General features: G+C 45.8%; 1 protein-coding gene across 1 annotated transcript in view; it reads right to left on the minus strand.

The window, feature by feature from the left end:
• Positions 1-5,892, minus strand: part of LOC119394969 (E3 ubiquitin-protein ligase RNF113A-like) — a 25,231-nt gene extending 19,339 nt beyond the window's left edge. Inside the window, exons 1-2 of the mRNA XM_049416036.1 lie at positions 5,738-5,892; positions 4,713-4,786 (exon numbers count right to left, since the gene is read on the minus strand). Coding sequence (XP_049271993.1) covers positions 4,713-4,786; positions 5,738-5,858 — 195 coding nt within the window. The 5' untranslated portion in view covers positions 5,859-5,892. The remainder of the gene's footprint in view (positions 1-4,712; positions 4,787-5,737) is intronic.
• Between the last annotated feature and the right edge of the window lie 12,892 nt (positions 5,893-18,784).

Below are 18,784 nucleotides of genomic sequence, written 5' to 3' on the forward strand. Positions count from 1 at the left end.
TCTTCTTTGTAGACGTCGTATTGTAACCAACCAAAGGAGCCTATGTCAGTGAAAATGGAAACAAAATCTTACTGGCTGCTGAACACAAGAGCATACTTTTACACACACAGAATCACTCGGTTTATAGACGTTAGGTTACAGGTAACTTCCAAAAGTGTGGAAGTTACGAATGTGGAAGTTCCTAGAGGTCTATTCAATTTGTCCAGAACTTCGAGTGATGTCGTGCCAGTGCAGTGCTGAAACAGAATAGTCCCAGCTGAATGGACTCAGAAGCCTGCATTGGGTGAACTGAATGACATACGAATGCTGCAACACTGCAATTGTGAAAGTGAAGCAGTTCCTGAACTCATTCAGAGAGCAAGAGTGAATTACATGATCACTGCAAAGACGTGAATGTGAGACTGCAATAACGGAGCTGCAAGCCCTTAAGAGAGCATTAAAACTGTGCTTCATACAGATATGTATAAACTTCATACATATTGGCCTCGAGGCCCACCACTGGAAACGCCGGTGCCACCGTCGGCGTGACGTGCTTGGCAGGATAACGTGGTCTCAGCGGCCGCGTCGGCTACTTGTGGCGCACTGCCGCGTGCTTTGAAAACGAGTTTCAAGTTTTCTCTCATTTTCTACTCAATTGAAACCACTGTAATAGAGTGGCTGCCTCCGAAGGCGACGAACATGGGGCTCTACCGCTCGGTGCCGCAGTGCCGTGCTTACGCAAAGGAGCCCAGTGTCAGCCTGCACTGGTAACCACGGGACAAGAAACAGCGTGAAGCCTGGGTTGTAAAGCTAAGAACCGGCAAGTAGCCATCCGCAACGAGTCTTGTGTGCAACAAGCACTTCCGCGACGAAGACATTTGTTACTGCGTCGGGCCTGCGATGTTTGGTGAGTAGCAGACAGCGCGCACTGAGGCGATGGCTCGTGTGCGCTTCCCGCCGGCAAATGATGCTTATCTGCCACAGGATAGTAAAAGCGCTACCTTTTACCACGTGCGATGCCATCTCAGAACCCTCCAATGCGACCTCTTGATCGTCGGCCCCGTGCTCAGCGTCCACAAAAGCCATCTTCTTCTTGTGAGTAGTTGTACTGATTCTCCCGCGCCCCCCTCCAAAAGCGTTTTGCACCTAACGCGGTTTTGCACGGCCTCCGTGACCGATCACGGAGGCAATGCAAAGCGACCATGACGTGTGAATACGTCACCATGTGACGTCACATTATGTGACGTCATAATGACGATTATTTTTTGCATCACTCGTGTTGACGCCGCCGACGTGGGACGCCGACGGGCAACCTTGCCATTTGATGAGGCATGCATTGCTTCATAAGCTACATAAATTTCGCATTGCCTCCGGGATCGGCCCACCGGCCAACCCCATGTATTTTCTTGGAGCCTCATTTATTTACGTGGGAAAGATGCCACCCTGTTGGCGTTAGACACGACACTGCTGCCAAAATTTCTGGGGTACACGACAAATAATTACTATCCTATTTTGCGGCTGCTGGCTGCTGCAATACCTTCTATTTTATTCACCGCTATTTCAAGTTCATGTGGGTCCTAGTTCACAGCCGACGTTTGCAGAACAAGTCCGGCAAACGTTACTGTATTTTCTTTCTTTTCCTCGCATGCTACTACATGCTCGGTCTCGTAGACTGGTTCTCCTTCCACCAGCAATCTCGAAGTGGTGAAGCTTTGGTCTATGAATTTGTTGATGACAGAGAGCGGCAAGTTCACTGGAATGCAAACGGAACGATAATTAAGGAGCATTAAAAAAAGGCGTCGCATTTGCTCACGTTTTGTGTGAGCACCAAACGAAACGAATGCGCTGAATAAAGAAACAGAAGCAGCGGCATTTGCCCGCTGAGAAGACCGATCAATACGCAGTGCGAGACAACTTGTCAAATGACATTGAAACGTACCCGAATTTAGACCGAAAAAGAAAAAAAAAACACTGAATCGTCGGGACGGCAGATCACAAAGTTGCCATGTGCACCGAAGCCACAGTTGTAAGGAAATTGTTTTTAAACTGCTCTGATAGCGTCCGCGCAACAGTAGTTGTTTGTTTACTCACAAATTCTCATATTTTGCGGCCTAAAGTTCACAGCGCGGTGCCAAAACGCGCTCTTAGCAAAAGCGAAACCATCAGTACGAACATACATGCAGACGCTCATACATGCAGAGGCACCGTCAGTCGTCGCGAACCCGTGCAATCGCTGGCTTGAGGCTTCTTTCTGTTATGCTCCGTTTGGTTATACAGGCAGTCTACTCTAACGAGATATTTCACATAGTTTGCACTCAGCGAGTGACTACCTTTCACGCAAGAAGCCGGTTCAAGGGTCTCCAACGCGGTGACAGCGTGAAGCGGGTGCTCGGTTTTCTGCAAAGAGACAGCGACTGTAGACTATCTTGTGCTTTCAGTTCGTCGAAAATGATTATTTTGACAGTAAAAAACACAGTTCATTTTGAAAGTACTTAGAGAAATGCCCTGGAGGGCTTCCGCAAGGTGTTTTTGTAGAGCGCCGACAGCAAAACCTATGGGGAGCGCGCCGGCGGTATCCTGCCTAGCACGCAATCGAGGCGCGTCCGATAGAGGGCGACTCCGTAACTCCTCGAGGCCAATAGTATAAAAGCACATGCCTCATAAGAAAATGAAGCAAAATTGGAATGCCTGCTCGGAGACAAAGTCCAGTGTGTTGCTCCAGTAATGCTTCAGCATATGTAGGGGAGATGAGACCTGTTTTCACCTCCCTGGAGGACTATGACCCAAAGTTAAATCCATCCTTATAATGAGAACATCTACCCACATATCATGCAAACACATTTAGCCATGATTTCAGCCAGTAAGTAAGCTTGATGAGCAGCCGGTAAGGAAAGGCCTATGAAAGTTCATGCTGTTCTTTGGAATGTTAGGACCGAGCCAAACCTCGTGCTAGCATCCAGCTTTTCCGCATGCCCTCTTCAGCAATGGCTCTCATTCTGCAAGTCATAATGAATGTGAGAGCCCATGTACACGTCTGTGTATCCGCACAGCATGATAATTACGTAAAATCCCGAGTAACATATTTTAAGATTTGACAGAAATGAGACCAAACTAAATTTTTAGAAGAGCAAAATGTACATTGTCATTCCCGTAGTACCACAGAGAATGGCACCTACACTGTTTGATCAGCATTTCACATAGTTGTACTTCTGAAACTCAGTTCAACAAAATTGTTTATATTAAAGTAGAAGGCACAGGAAAGTTGGGTCTCACAGGCTACTTCCATCATTCAAGTTGAAAGGCATCTCTTTTCAAACACATTCTGTATTACTGCAGCTGGGCATCAAGGAACTAATGTGGCCCCTCGAGTCCCATGTACACTTGGGGTTACAAGGCACATGAATGTGCAGCATGTGATGGGCAACCAGCTCTCAGATTTCGCATGCTAAGACCAGCACCTTAATACTCGGCAAGTGAGCAGAGGTAACAGTTGTAACTGGCACAGGCTGAAATTTCACATCTGTAAATTCACCACTGGCCTGTGAGAACGCAAAAGTGAATGAAAGTTTCGTATGGCCGTGGACAAAGCTTGGCTGGACACATCAGGGATAAAGCAGATATTGACACCAACTTCTCTCCATCATCATTCAGGACATCCTGCCCCTTTCATGGCCATTTTAACAATTGGCACCAGTGCATTTTAGTTGCACACTCAAGGTGCCATACAACCTCACGGTGAAAACTAGTTCTTCAGACTCAAGGACACAGCCTAAAACATGCCTCAGAGTGTGTCTGTACACAAGTCAGTCTTTGATTGCCAATTATTCATCCTCTCAAAACACTTGTGGTTATAGCTCTCAAAAGAGCTATCACCTTAAACTTCCTGCAATCTTCGCCACTTTTCACATATATTCCTAACCACATGTAGAAGTGGCAGAAGCTACTTTGACTTCTACTTTGACTTCTTTGAAACTACTTTGACTGCTACGATTATGCGGTGAGCACTCTTGGAAGGAGCAAAAGCAGAGAAATCTTGCTCCTTACAGGGCAATGGCACCACCTGGTAGCAACCGCATACCACTGGGCTACCCCCATCACCTCAGAGATATGTGGTGCAACAAAGTGTGTTACATAACCCTTCGATGATGGTTATACCACACAGTCTCGAGGTCATACCGATGCAGAAACTCAGTGTACCAATGGGTGAAGCACGGAGGAAAACGTTGCATTCTGTACGGGCATGGCCGGTTCATGTGCAGATCAAATGACACAAAAGAAAGGAATGTCATGAAGGTATAGCAGAGACAACACTTAATTGTTCAAAAATGTTTATAAAGATGGTACTCAAGAACTTTTTAGTGGAACAAAATTGTGAAGAGATGTCTCTTAGTACCAGACACATACATGACAATATAATGAAAAGCTACTTTAAAATGATGCATCAAACAGTGCTTCCTAAGTAACACTGTTTTCTGCAACAAAACAGTACTTTAAATTGTGAATAGAATGTCGAGTTAGTTGTAGTGAAGACATTTATTCTCGCTGAAACAAATAGGTTTTGCAATGTTTCATTAGAGTTCCTGTTAACAATGAGCAGAACACCATTCGTACACTAAGTTCTTGGTGCTTTCATAAGAACACTTTAGCTTTACAAGTAATTTCTAATTATACAAGCAAGCCGTTACTACTAGTGCTTCACAGGTTTTTCCAGTGTAATGAAGGTAGACACTTACACCTTGTATCATTGGGTTCAGGAGATCTGACTTCTTTTCCTTCTTCACAACTTTCGTTTCATCTTCACTGCTGGCTGAAGGACAGGAAAACATCCAATTAATATCATGTTAGGCAATTGAAGCATTATGGTTACGATTGACCCAAGTAAATCATGGCATACAGTTTGGAGCATAATAATATTTAAGAACACCAGGACTGTCATTGATAAAGGTTCTATTGATGACTGAACATCCGTATTTGACACTCTTGTTCATGCGCAAAATTTACTTCGATTACCGTAACTTTATATAGAAACACCAGACGGCAATGTAAAAATAGCTATTGTAATCAGTGTAACACTCAGGGTGTACAGACACAATCAGTGTAACAGTCAGGATGTGCAGTCACTCTGTGGCACAATTTGCTATTAGCGTACGACGACACAGCGTGAGACGGGGCCCACACCGAATGGACAGCAACGCAAACTCGTAGAATGCAATGGCCACAAGAATCCCAAGTACGAAGGCAACCACAGGCTTCATAAGTATCATATTCAAGATTGTGCTTTCATGAACACCTGCGCTTGCGCTAATACACCGGGACCTACTTTATGGAGTATGATCTTCGTTCAGCTGCGCATTTGTGACATTTCAAGTGAACCTGAACCACTTTCCATATCAGACGTCGAACTGCGACATCAGCACGTCTAGTTTTCTACCGAGTATTACGGCGCACGTTTAACATTACACTTTGTGCGAGGTAACAAGGTAGACTGTTCAATTCGAAATAGTTTCACTACACCACTTATTTACCTTTTATATTTTACATGCAAAGACGTGAGAACCTAACGTAGGCTTGAGACGGCTATTGAGAATTCCCAAATTCGTTATTCAAATAGCAATGAAACATGTTACCACATAATAAACACGCCAGCACCCAATAAAAACACATCGCATCTTCCTTGTTTGCAACACACCATTTTCTTGCGGTTTGGTTATTTTGAGAACAATTGTTATTCGTAATCAAATACAGCTTATTACGTTACCTTCTTCGCTGCTTCCTCTCCTCTTTCTCTGGTTACCTCTTTTGAAACCAGGCCTCTTAATAAATGTGCATACCGGCTTATCCGATTCCTCGGAAGTTTTGGTGCTCTCGGATGACGCCATTATTGCTGCGTTGTGGATCGGTACGATCAGCTACCGTGCTTGAGCCGACTACTTCGACACATGGTTTGCAACTGGCATTTGGATAGCACGGCGTTTGTCGCTTGCAAATTACTACTGAGGTTACGACTCGCGGTACGTGTGATGCGCTTGTCACACGGCGCACTACTATCGCGAGTCATACCCTATCGCAGTTCTTGATCTTGATTGCTTTATTTGCACAGGATGCGAAAGGGAGCCTGCAGCGGTAAAGGAATTTGATACTGATCGGTGCTGATCGGATCTGCCGGAATTTTTTCACGGAACAAGCTCGCGCACGCGTCCTCGTATTATACTCAGCTAGAGCAGCAAGTGACGACACATGCCACGGGGGTGTTACTTCACATAGCTGCCACTGGATGCCTAATTCAGACGTTAGCCCCAAGCGTCTCAGCAGGGACGCAGCCAGAATTTTTTTAGGGGCGAAGCTCCTTATATAGGGTGTGGGTCGTTCCCTCCTCTGTAGTAGTAGTAGTAGTATGTATGTAGCCAGCTATAGTTTAATGAATTGCTCACTAGATGAGCAATTCACTTGATATCATAATTTACAAGACATCGTAGTGTTCCTTGGTTATCACACTAAAAGACATACTTTCGGGCGATATACTCTAGTGAGCTTTCAACTTTTCGTCTTAATGTACATGATAAAGAAATTATTTCTACGAAAAACGCAAAGCACACCTTGAGCAAGATGTTTGGTTTTGGAACGCTCTATTTGCAGTAAACGCCGCGCATTGTTCGCCAAGCCGGAGCGCTTGCACGATCGCGTTCTGTTGGCTTTTTAGTCATTTGTGTATGGTAATGTCGTTGTTGTATAGTGACTGTTTCCAAGTGTTCGTAGCGTCTTTTGATGGAATAGATTTTTTCTAAAAATGCGTTCGTTGGGCATGCTACCGACCTCGCGTCGTGGAACGCGAAGAGGTACGCTATACGCGCGTCGTGTCTTCCCTCTAGCTTTGCCATTACGGCCCTTGAGGATGAGCGGAATTCAAGATAGCGGTGCACACGGTGTACGTCGACATGACAACAGGTACTGCGCATATTTGCGCGAAAGAACACGATAACTAAAAAATTCGGCAGATCCACGTACCGTGGGAATCGATGTTATGCGAAGCATGCGCAGGATGGTTACTGTGTCGCAATTTTTCACATTGAGGGAAACGTTACGGAATGACGCTAGAGAAATGTGCAAATTATATACGTGCACACATATTTTGAAGAGTCGCACATGTATTATATAACCAGATGTTTACAGTTGCTTAACGATGCCAACAGCAACATAGGTATTACATACACGAAAAGCAGTAAGCTGATATGTAGTCCTTATATTCTTCAATACTGGATAGCGCGAATTTTAATAGGACAATGAAAGAACACAGATGCACAGGAAAGGCGCTACTCGCAAATAAGCTTTATTCAGAAAAGTTTCCCTAGATACACACACAGCCGAGTGGCACGCGCAGGCGCACTGGACGTACGTACGTCACAGTTGCAGTTGTTAGAGTTGCGTTACAGTAGTTATGCTTATATGTTATGACGAAGAATGCACGCACGTTTCACGAACCCGCGTGCATATGTGGAAGGGGTTCTTGGCAGTTCTTGATTATAGGTCATCATCACCGTGATCAGTGAGCACCAGCAGATGGACAGGACTTGCTATCGGATTCGTTCGTGATCGCGGCTACGAACGGTCAAAGTGTAGTGAAGTGCGAGGTATATATAGTAGAGATAGTGGAAACCGCGGATGGCTTTTCCGAAGAAACGATCTATGACTCCTTCTGTCCTGGATGTGGCACCAAGATGTTGTGATGCCCTGTCTACATCCAAGCCGTCTTTCATGCCGTCTAAGAACCAGGCGTTGTTGGGTTTTGATAAATCAATCTTGAAGTCACCGGTAATCATGAGGGACATGCATCCTCTCGGCAGAGTTATTATAGAAAGCATTGACCCCGGTTTTTGCATAATCCACGTGGTCTACAACGTCGACCACGTGGACGAATGGATGGTAGCCCGGAGTGTTCCAGGGAAGCTCTGTCGTCAGCTCCCTAACTTTGCTTGCGTCGGCCGATGTGGTGTAGTGGTTACGGTACTCGGCTGCTGACCCGAAGGTCGCGGGTTCGATCCCGGCCACGGTGGTCGCATTTCGATGGAGGCGAAATGTTAGAGGCCTGTGGTTTTGGGACGTAAAACCCCGACAATCACTTTCCTTCCGTGTCGTTGTTCGCGGTTACTGCGTTGATTGAGACTCTGTTAACACCTGTGGCACATACCCGCATAACATGAACTCTGGTATGCGAGTATGTGCCACACGTGACTTAGAAAAAGGGTTTCATGACGTACGCGACAGGTTTATTCATGTTATTACCAGTGAATCGTGTTCGTCGTACACAAATCCTATGCTATGCAAATTTTGGTATATTACAACCTACGGAGACGACCGGGAGAGCGCCCAGACGTAAGCGGCTAGATAGATAGATAGATAGATAGATACGTAGATAGAAACGCCCATAGTGCCTGATCAGGTTCGCTAAGAAATGCTTCGCATTTAAAAATTCGGCAGATCCCACGTACTGTGGGAGTCGATGTTATGCGAAGCATGCGGCGGGAAGGTGACTGTGGCGTAATTATTTTTACTGAGCGAAACATTACAAAATGACGCTAAATATTCGTGTAAATTTTGTACGCACACAAATATGTTGAAGAGCCGCATATGTGTTATATAACCAGTTGTTCACAGTTGGGTAACGCTGCCGGCGGCAACGTGGGTATTACCAACACCAGAAGCTATAAGCTGATATGTAGTGCTTATACTTGTCCCTTATGATGGAGAGCGCACGCATGTTTCACGAACCCGTGTGCGTGTGTGGAAGAGGTTCTTAACAGTTCTTTAACAAGGTCATCATCACTGTGATCAGTGAGCACCAGCAGCTGGTCATGACTTGTTATCGGATCTGGTCGTGATCGTGAGGGGTCCATGTGTAGCGAAGTATGAGGTATAGCACAGCTGTTGGAAATCGTGGATGCCGCGGTCATTTCGTCGACAAATTGTCTGTCGATAGAGCCGGCGACATGTCGGAACCTGAAGTCACCCTTCGCGCTGGTGAGGTATATACCGTCGAGGCTGATAGGCCTGGATAGTGCTACGTAGACCAACATCAGAGGACGGCGCTTGTCGTATTCATAGGCTGCCTGGGCGTATGTGGCCTACGTAGCCTAGTCTACAAAGCGGCCATCAATCAATCTGGCATCATCCTTTGTCAGCATGAGGCTATCGCCCAGCCTCGTAACAAATGAAGTGGACACTGCTTCGTTCTGGCGGACTAAGTGCACTTTACGATGCGATGATGTGAATATCATACGTAACTTTCATTGCTGTATTCCTACGGAGTCGAGTAATTCGTCACATATAGTTTGCTGAATCACAGGAATACAAATGTAATGTTTATTAGACTGCTATAAAAGCGGCCGCGCGAGCCAACACTGGAACCACAGACTTTAATCTGATATGACGCCTGTATCGTAGGAGTACATGTGTAGTGTTTATTGCTTTCTTGTAAAACTGGATAGCGACCACTACAACTACAGTTGACGTTGCACTTACATTAAGTCTGCGCAGGCTGTTTTTACAAACCAGTTTATGGACCTGGCGTGGCTCTGTGGTAGAATATTTGATTGCCACGCAGAATGCTTGGGTTCGACTCCTGCAGGGATCCTAATTTTTATTCTTTCCATTCGTCGGGTCAACGCTGCCGATGTCGGTTTTTCTTAACGCTCTCGCATTTGTTACCAATGTCTCTTCTCGCCGTTCCTGGGTAGATATAAACTGTCAATCACCTGTGGCACATAACCGCACATCGCAGCCCGAGGTAAACGGGTATGTGTCACACGTGTCTAGAGGAAAGGGTTTGGCGACGTACGCGACAGGACTTTCACGTTATTCATGTCATGACCCGACAGTCATATTTGTCAAATCCTTTTACCCTCCCATGCCAATTTTGGTCTACACCAAGTTAAAGATCATGAGAGCACCCAGACGTAGGCGGCTAGATAGATAGATAGATAGTTACGCAGAAAGAAACGCTCAAAAAGCCAAAGGTTCGCTAAGAAATGCTTCGCACGGGACAGAGCGCCACTAACAACTTTTCTGTCCCGTGTCCTTTCTTGTGATTGTGTTCTTTCTCCCTAAAAGCAGATGTGAACGTACACCAACTCGCCCAACAAAAGTTCTCTTAAAACAGGTACAGCAGCTGCGTGGCGCCTGACCCCCTCCCCCCTACCCCGATTCTCATCCTCCGCGCCCTCCTCATCCACCGCGGCGCATAAGCACACAGCGAGCCTGCACCATGAAACTGCCGGCGGCGGCCAACGCACGCCTCAACACAACTATCCACAACGGCAGACCACGGACTTCAAAGCCGGCGGCGCCAGCAAGGCGGCGGGCGCGGCGCACGCCAGAGAGAGGGAAAAGGTAGTTGAGATGAGAGGGACGGGAAGCGGACTTTAATTTCCCGCCTGATAGTTGCATCATCATCAGTCTGACTACGCACACTCCAGGGCAAGGGCCTCTCCCATGATCCGCCAATAAACCCTGTCCTGTGCTTGCTGCTGCACGTTATAACCGCAAACTTCTTAATCTCATATGCCCACCTAACTACATGTCCTGCCCATGTCCATTTGTTCTTCTTGATTTCCGTTTGTTCCCTGACCCACTCCCTTCTTGTCCCTTGAAAGGACTGTCTACCGTCCTTCATCACTTTTCTGTTTCGTATCGCAATAGAAAGCGTACCGTCTGAAGTGTCCAACCTGGCAGCGGTTTCTCTGGAAAGTGAGTAGAAATTTTTAAAACAGAATTTTTCGATCTGCGTTCGGTCTTCTTCCATTGGCATGAAACATGCCCACAACACTGGTTGGTGGACGCGATGACGATTGTAGTACCGGTAAAAATTGAAACCGAAAACACATGTGATTTCTGTAGGATTACTTTATCTTCGCTGAACACTATTGTAATGAATGTAACAGTCGTTTTCAGCGAGCTAGCGGTTAAATGAAACCTTATGATACGATTACAGAACATTTGTTTTGCTGTAATCGCAGTCTATGCGGTTATTTTAGCACTGCTGCCGCAATCCAAGCCAAGTCGAGTCATCAAAAATGCGCGCCTTCACTGCGCAGCACATGTGAGACACCCTAACAACAATACAGCGGCACAGTACGACAAGCGCGGAGAGCCGCATGGCATAGCGCATGAGTTGAAGCAGACGAAATCGAAGACGGCGCCGCAAGCAGCGCCACCGGGCGCCTTTTTGGATGCGTGAGAAAAAAAAAGCAAAAAATTACTCTCTGACGCAACCGAAAGTTGCCTCATGTGCGTCAAATGCAATTTCAAGTTATGCATGTTTGTTTTTAGGCAAAATGAGTCTACCTGCGAGGATTTCTTGTCCTACCAGTATTTGAACCACGCCGCCGTTGGGTGACGCTAGCGGTCGTTCTTTCATGATTTACAACATCAAATTAAAAATATAATTCCTTTTTTTTATGGGGCAAAAGCATGCTCATTGCCCACGATGTGACGAACGATCTTCTCATTTTCACCAGAATCAGAAAACTTCTCCCGAGCGGTAGACAGTCTCCTTAAGGTTACACCTATAATTTTACTTTTCATTGCTCGCTGCATCGTCCTCAGTTTAAAGTTTAACCTTTTTTGTAAGCCTCCAGGTTTCTGCTCCGTAGGTAAGTACCGGTAAGATGCAGCTGTTATATGCCTTCCTCTTGAGTGATAGCGTTAAACTACGATTCATGATTTCAGAAGGCTGAATGCGCTCCATCACACCCTTATTCTTCTAGTCGCTTCAGCGTCATGTTTCGGCTCCGCGGTTACTACCTGTCCTAAGTAGTCGTATTCCTTTACAAATTACAAACAATAAGCGCTGTTCTCTTCCGTGACTGTTGCGCATTATTTTATCTGAATATTAATTTTGAGACCTACCGTTCTGCTTTCCTTGTCCAATCCGCCTTTTTTTACGGCACCACTGCGCATGCGCCCTCCCCCCTAGCGAAAAAGTCGCGAAACGACCCTTTATCTCGGAGGCTTTCCTTCTGGCAAATATGGTTGCCGCGGCCCCTACAAAAAAAAAAAAAAAAAAAAAACCCTACCAAAACGGCAGAGAGCAGCACAGGAAAAATGAAGAAGGCGAATTCAGTAACCATGAGTCGCAATTCGTTCCCTGAGCTACTCATCAATGTAATGTCATCAGCGAATCACAGGTTACTAAGGTACTTTCCATTACTGAAAAACCAAAAAGACGCGTACCGTCAAGGAAAAAGTAAGGACAGGACAGAAAGGGCGTCACTCGCAACTAACTTTATTCCCAGAACATCAGCGTCATATATAACCACAGCGACCCTGCGCGCGCACATCGCCTCACACGCTCGTCAAAAACCCGCGATAACAAGATTAACTATTAGTTAATCTTGTTATCCAACCAAGAACTGTATTAATGAGAACTAACAGACAATAATGTCAAGGAAAGTATAGGGGATGTTTTTAGTAATAAATGTAAGGTAATTGTGAAGAAAGAAAAGTGGACGAAAAGATAACTTGCCGCGGGCAGGGACCGAACCTGCGACCTTCGAATAACGCGTCCGATGCTCTACCAACTGAGCTACCGCGGCGGCCATCCCCCCGTCCACTTTATAGGGTATATGTGTGCATTTAAACGTGGGAGCGTCAGTCAGCGCCGCCAGTAGCCATGACGGCGAGTGTGGAACACTCTTTTTCTGCCTGTTGGCGTCACGTAGCACGTGAACTTATTACGAGCTGGCAGCTGACCAATAATCCCTCGCATACTACCTGAAAGCATCAAGTCTGCCAGAACGAGACCCTCGCTATGAATGAAGGAAAGAAGTGTTAATTTCAAGGGCTCGTTTTCTTTGTTATACACAATATTAATGAGAACTAACAGACAATAATGTCAAGGAAAGTATAGGGGATGTTTTTAGTAATAAATGTAAGGTAATTGTGAAGAAAGAAAAGTGGACGAAAAGATAACTTGCCGCGGGCAGGGACCGAACCTGCGACCTTCGAATAACGCGTCCGATGCTCTACCAACTGAGCTACCGCGGCGGCCATCCCCCCGTCCACTTTATAGGGTATATGTGTGCATTTAAACGTGGGAGCGTCAGTCAGCGCCGCCAGTAGCCATGACGGCGAGTGTGGAACACTCTTTTTCTGCCTGTTGGCGTCACGTAGCACGTGAACTTATTACGAGCTGGCAGCTGACCAATAATCCCTCGCATACTACCTGAAAGCATCAAGTCTGCCAGAACGAGACCCTCGCTATGAATGAAGGAAAGAAGTGTTAATTTCAAGGGCTCGTTTTCTTTGTTATAACACAATATTAATGAGAACTAACAGACAATAATGTCAAGGAAAGTATAGGGGATGTTTTTAGTAATAAATGTAAGGTAATTGTGAAGAAAGAAAAGTGGACGAAAAGATAACTTGCCGCGGGCAGGGACCGAACCTGCGACCTTCGAATAACGCGTCCGATGCTCTACCAACTGAGCTACTGGCGCCGTCATGGCTACTGGCGGCGCTGACTGACGCTCCCACGTTTAAATGCACACATATACCCTATAAAGTGGACGGGGGGATGGCCGCCGCGGTAGCTCAGTTGGTAGAGCATCGGACGCGTTATTCGAAGGTCGCAGGTTCGGTCCCTGCCCGCGGCAAGTTATCTTTTCGTCCACTTTTCTTTCTTCACAATTACCTTACATTTATTACTAAAAACATCCCCTATACTTCCTTGACATTATTGTCTGTTAGTTCTCATTAATATTGTGTATAACAAAGAAAACGAGCCCTTGAAATTAACACTTCTTTCCTTCATTCATAGCGAGGGTCTCGTTCTGGCAGACTTGATGCTTTCAGGTAGTATGCGAGGGATTATTGGTCAGCTGCCAGCTCGTAATAAGTTCACGTGCTACGTGACGCCAACAGGCAGAAAAGAGTGTTCCACACTCGCCGTCATGGCTACTGGCGGCGCTGACTGACGCTCCCACGTTTAAATGCACACATATACCCTATAAGTGGACGGGGGGATGGCCGCCGCGGTAGCTCAGTTGGTAGAGCATCGGACGCGTTATTCGAAGGTCGCAGGTTCGGTCCCTGCCCGCGGCAAGTTATCTTTTCGTCCACTTTTCTTTCTTCACAATTACCTTACATTTATTACTAAAAACATCCCCTATACTTTCCTTGACATTATTGTCTGTTAGTTCTCATTAATATTGTGTATAACAAAGAAAACGAGCCCTTGAAATTAACACTTCTTTCCTTCATTCATAGCGAGGGTCTCGTTCTGGCAGACTTGATGCTTTCAGGTAGTATGCGAGGGATTATTGGTCAGCTGCCAGCTCGTAATAAGTTCACGTGCTACGTGACGCCAACAGGCAGAAAAAGAGTGTTCCACACTCGCCGTCATGGCTACTGGCGGCGCTGACTGACGCTCCCACGTTTAAATGCACACATATACCCTATAAAGTGGACGGGGGGATGGCCGCCGCGGTAGCTCAGTTGGTAGAGCATCGGACGCGTTATTCGAAGGTCGCAGGTTCGGTCCCTGCCCGCGGCAAGTTATCTTTTCGTCCACTTTTCTTTCTTCACATTACCTTACATTTATTACTAAAAACATCCCCTATACTTTCCTTGACATTATTGTCTGTTAGTTCTCATTAATATTGTGTATAACAAAGAAAACGAGCCCTTGAAATTAACACTTCTTTCCTTCATTCATAGCGAGGGTCTCGTTCTGGCAGACTTGATGCTTTCAGGTAGTATGCGAGGGATTATTGGTCAGCTGCCAGCTCGTAATAAGTTCACGTGCTACGTGACGCCAACAGGCAGAAAAAGAGTGTTCCACACTCGCCGTCATGGCTACTGGCGGCGCTGACTGACGCTCCCACGTTTAAATGCACACATATACCCTATAAAGTGGACGGGGGGATGGCCGCCGCGGTAGCTCAGTTGGTAGAGCATCGGACGCGTTATTCGAAGGTCGCAGGTTCGGTCCCTGCCCGCGGCAAGTTATCTTTTCGTCCACTTTTCTTTCTTCACAATTACCTTACATTTATTACTAAAACATCCCCTATACTTTCCTTGACATTATTGTCTGTTAGTTCTCATTAATATTGTGTATAACAAAGAAAACGAGCCCTTGAAATTAACACTTCTTTCCTTCATTCATAGCGAGGGTCTCGTTCTGGCAGACTTGATGCTTTCAGGTAGTATGCGAGGGATTATTGGTCAGCTGCCAGCTCGTAATAAGTTCACGTGCTACGTGACGCCAACAGGCAGAAAAAGAGTGTTCCACACTCGCCGTCATGGCTACTGGCGGCGCTGACTGACGCTCCCACGTTTAAATGCACACATATACCCTATAAAGTGGACGGGGGGATGGCCGCCGCGGTAGCTCAGTTGGTAGAGCATCGGACGCGTTATTCGAAGGTCGCAGGTTCGGTCCCTGCCCGCGGCAAGTTATCTTTTCGTCCACTTTTCTTTCTTCACAATTACCTTACATTTATTACTAAAAACATCCCCTATACTTTCCTTGACATTATTGTCTGTTAGTTCTCATTAATATTGTGTATAACAAAGAAAACGAGCCCTTGAAATTAACACTTCTTTCCTTCAACCAAGAACTGTGTAACATCATAGGCCTAAACGAAGGTGGCAATGCTTTTTCTATTGATGTTGAAGATTTGTTTTATTCGGTTCCCCACGCAGAGTTGTTTTTAGTTGTTAGAAGCTGTATTGAGCAGAATGGTGTTCTTGCCTTTGAGCGCGCCACTGGCATTTCCCTTGACAACTTTATGACGTTGCTCGAATTTTATCTATGTTCCACGTTCGTGTGTCACGATAATCAGTTTTATATTCAAAGAAAGGGAATCTGCATAGGTTCATGCGTGGCACCTGTGTTATGTAACATATTTTTAGCGGATTTTGACAGAGAAGTGGCTCAGGTTATTGACGATGCTGAAGTGAAGATTTTTAGGTATGTTGATGACTTTTTAATCATTTTTAAAGCTAACCCTTCTTTGACAACCACTAACTCAGTGGATGAGGTTTTAGCTGTTTTTAGACAACACGCCAAGGGTCTTTTATTCACGCATGAGCTTCCTGTTGGTGGTGTGCTGCAATTTTTAGACCTGAGTCTCACTTTCTCGGAGACGCACATATGTTGGGCATATTGCCCACGTTCACGCAAGGCACTTCTTCCTTATGATGCCTCGCATTCGAAACTTGTCAAGAGGGCCGTTGCTTCCATGTGCCTGGAAGGAGCGCTGGTGAAATCTTGTCCTCATCGAATGCAGGAAAGTTTCAATAATCAGGTCACGAGGCTGTATTCAGCCGGCTACCCTGGTTCTGTCGTTGTTGCAGTCTCGGAAACCCTCCTTCAGAAACTGAAGGGATCGAGAAGAAATAGGCAGCCGATGGAAAAAAGGCCCATGGTTATGCCATATGTGCACAAGGTGTTCTCGGCGCGGCGCAAGTTGGCTAGCCTGTGCCCACGAATTTCTTCTGCCCCGAGGCCCTCCCCGTGTGGGAAGAGGCACGCAAGGCCCTTTGTCGCCTGCTCGGTTGGCGTGGTGTACGAGATCCCGCTTAGTTGCGGTAGGGTATATATAGGCCAAACAGGCCGGTGCATAAACGACAGGATGAGGGAGCACGAACTTTCGGTGAAAAATAAACTTTCAGCACATTTGCCTGTGCATTGTGGTTCCTGCAAGTGTGAGCCTGGGTTTGCCAGTGTTTCCGTTCTTGGAAAGAGTAACGATGTCTTAGCGCGTGAAATTATGGGAGCATACTATATTAGAAAGAAAAAAGAATGCTGTGTTAGTGACACATCTGTTGCTCTGCGTGGGGGTGAATTTAGTTTCATCGATTCATTTTTCGATTAGTTAATCTTGTTATCGCGGGTTTTTGACGAGCGTGTGAGGCGATGTGCGCGCGCAGGGTCGCTGTGGTTATATATGACGCTGATGTTCTGGGAATAAAGTTAGTTGCGAGTGACGCCCTTTCTGTCCTGTCCTTACTTTTTCCTTGACGGTACGCGTCTTTTTGGTTTTTCAGTAAGCATGTACCAACTAGCCCAACAAAAAGTTCTATTAAGTTACTTTCCATTAACTCGTATCCCTAACACTTCCCAATCTAGGGACCTGAAAACCTCCTGTAAGCACGCGGTGAATAGCATTGGGAAGATCGCGTCTTCCTGCATTACACCCTTTTTTATTGGGATTTGATCCCTTTCTTTATCGAGGGCTATGATGGCTGTTGAGCCGCTGTAGATTTCTTCCAGTACGTTTATATATGGTTCGTTGACGCCCCGATTCTGCAGTGCCTGCATTACTGCTGATACCTCGACCGAATCAAATGCCTTCTCGTAATCTATGAAGGCTATGTATAGAGGTTCGTTATATTCCGCGCATTTTTCTATCACCTGATTGATAGTGTGAATGAGGTCTATTGTCGAGTAGCCTGTACGAACTCCTTGGTCCTTTGGTTGACTGAATTCTAATGTTGTCTTAATTAAGAACTGGCAGAGCTGGCAGTGCTTTCGAAGTTAATCAATAGGCGTAAAGTAGCCGACATAGGAAGATATAACATGGAAAGCATTGAGCATGCTCTAAAGAACGGAAGAAGCCTCAAAGCGATGAAAAGAAAATTGGGCACAAGCAAAAACCAGATGTATGTACTAAGGGACAAACAAGGCAAAGTCACTAACAATATGGATAGGATATTTAAAGTAGCTGAGGAGTTTTAAAGAGATACAGTAGCCGGGACAACCAGGGCGATAATGTAAGAAGTGGTAGCCCAGAGGAAGCGTACATCTCCCCTGTAAGGGCATGGGAAGTAAAGAAAGCCTTAGGGAGAATGCAAAAAGGTAAAGCCGCTGGCGAGGATCAGGTAGCATAAGATCTGTTCAAAAACGGTGGACAGATTGTGCTAGAAAAACTGGCCACCATGAACTTGAACCGTCAGGTACGTGAACCTTTTGAGCCACCATGAACCGTCAGGTACGTGATTAGGTATGTGCGTTTGGAAAAATGGTTGACGATTAAGAGTACTATATGTACACTCGTGCCCAATATGAGCTGCAACATACTTCCCATGGTCAAAGAGGCGCCAACACCGCACGGTGCCACCGACATAGAAAACAATAAGCGACGTAAGCACTCTTTCGAGTATTGGCATTTCGCAAAACCATTTTCACATTTGCCGGTGTTATAGGGCCCCTTGAACCAAGGCCATCGTGTTGCAACTCATATTGAGCGCCACTGTACAATATAATAACAAGAGCAGTGAGCAGTCCCTACAATTGATTCGTATACCGGATTCAATGTACTGCCAATGAAGGCGAAGTTTATTACAAAAAGTGGGTACTTGCTTATAACAAGGTCACAGTAGGCGCTCTGCTTCCCAAGTGCAAAACTCTCTTTATATAATCCGGCACTCTAGCCGCGGCGAACGATCACCAATCATGGTGGAGTCAAAGCATCTGTAGCTTAAAGGGACCGACAACTGCCCAGAATATGAAATGAGTTGACTCCACTGATGTAAAGATTGTCCGTCGCACTGATTCAAACCAACCCTGTTTTTTTCGTGAGAGATGAATTTATATTTTTATTTCTTAAATGAAAGTCGCGAAAAATGACCTGTGGCGCCTCTGGCGGCAAAAGCATGAACGATCCGACGAAGGCGGCCACGTGACCGCTGATTACTGTACGCGGTCGACGATTTTTTTGTTAGTACTGAAATATTGTTCGTTTCTTTATATTAAAATGTACTACTCCATAAAAATGTACACATATGCCTGCGTTAGTAGTATGCATTA

This window comes from Rhipicephalus sanguineus, chromosome 5 (genome assembly GCF_013339695.2).
Source record: "Rhipicephalus sanguineus isolate Rsan-2018 chromosome 5, BIME_Rsan_1.4, whole genome shotgun sequence".
In the NCBI taxonomy this organism is placed as follows: Eukaryota; Metazoa; Arthropoda; class Arachnida; order Ixodida; family Ixodidae; genus Rhipicephalus; species Rhipicephalus sanguineus.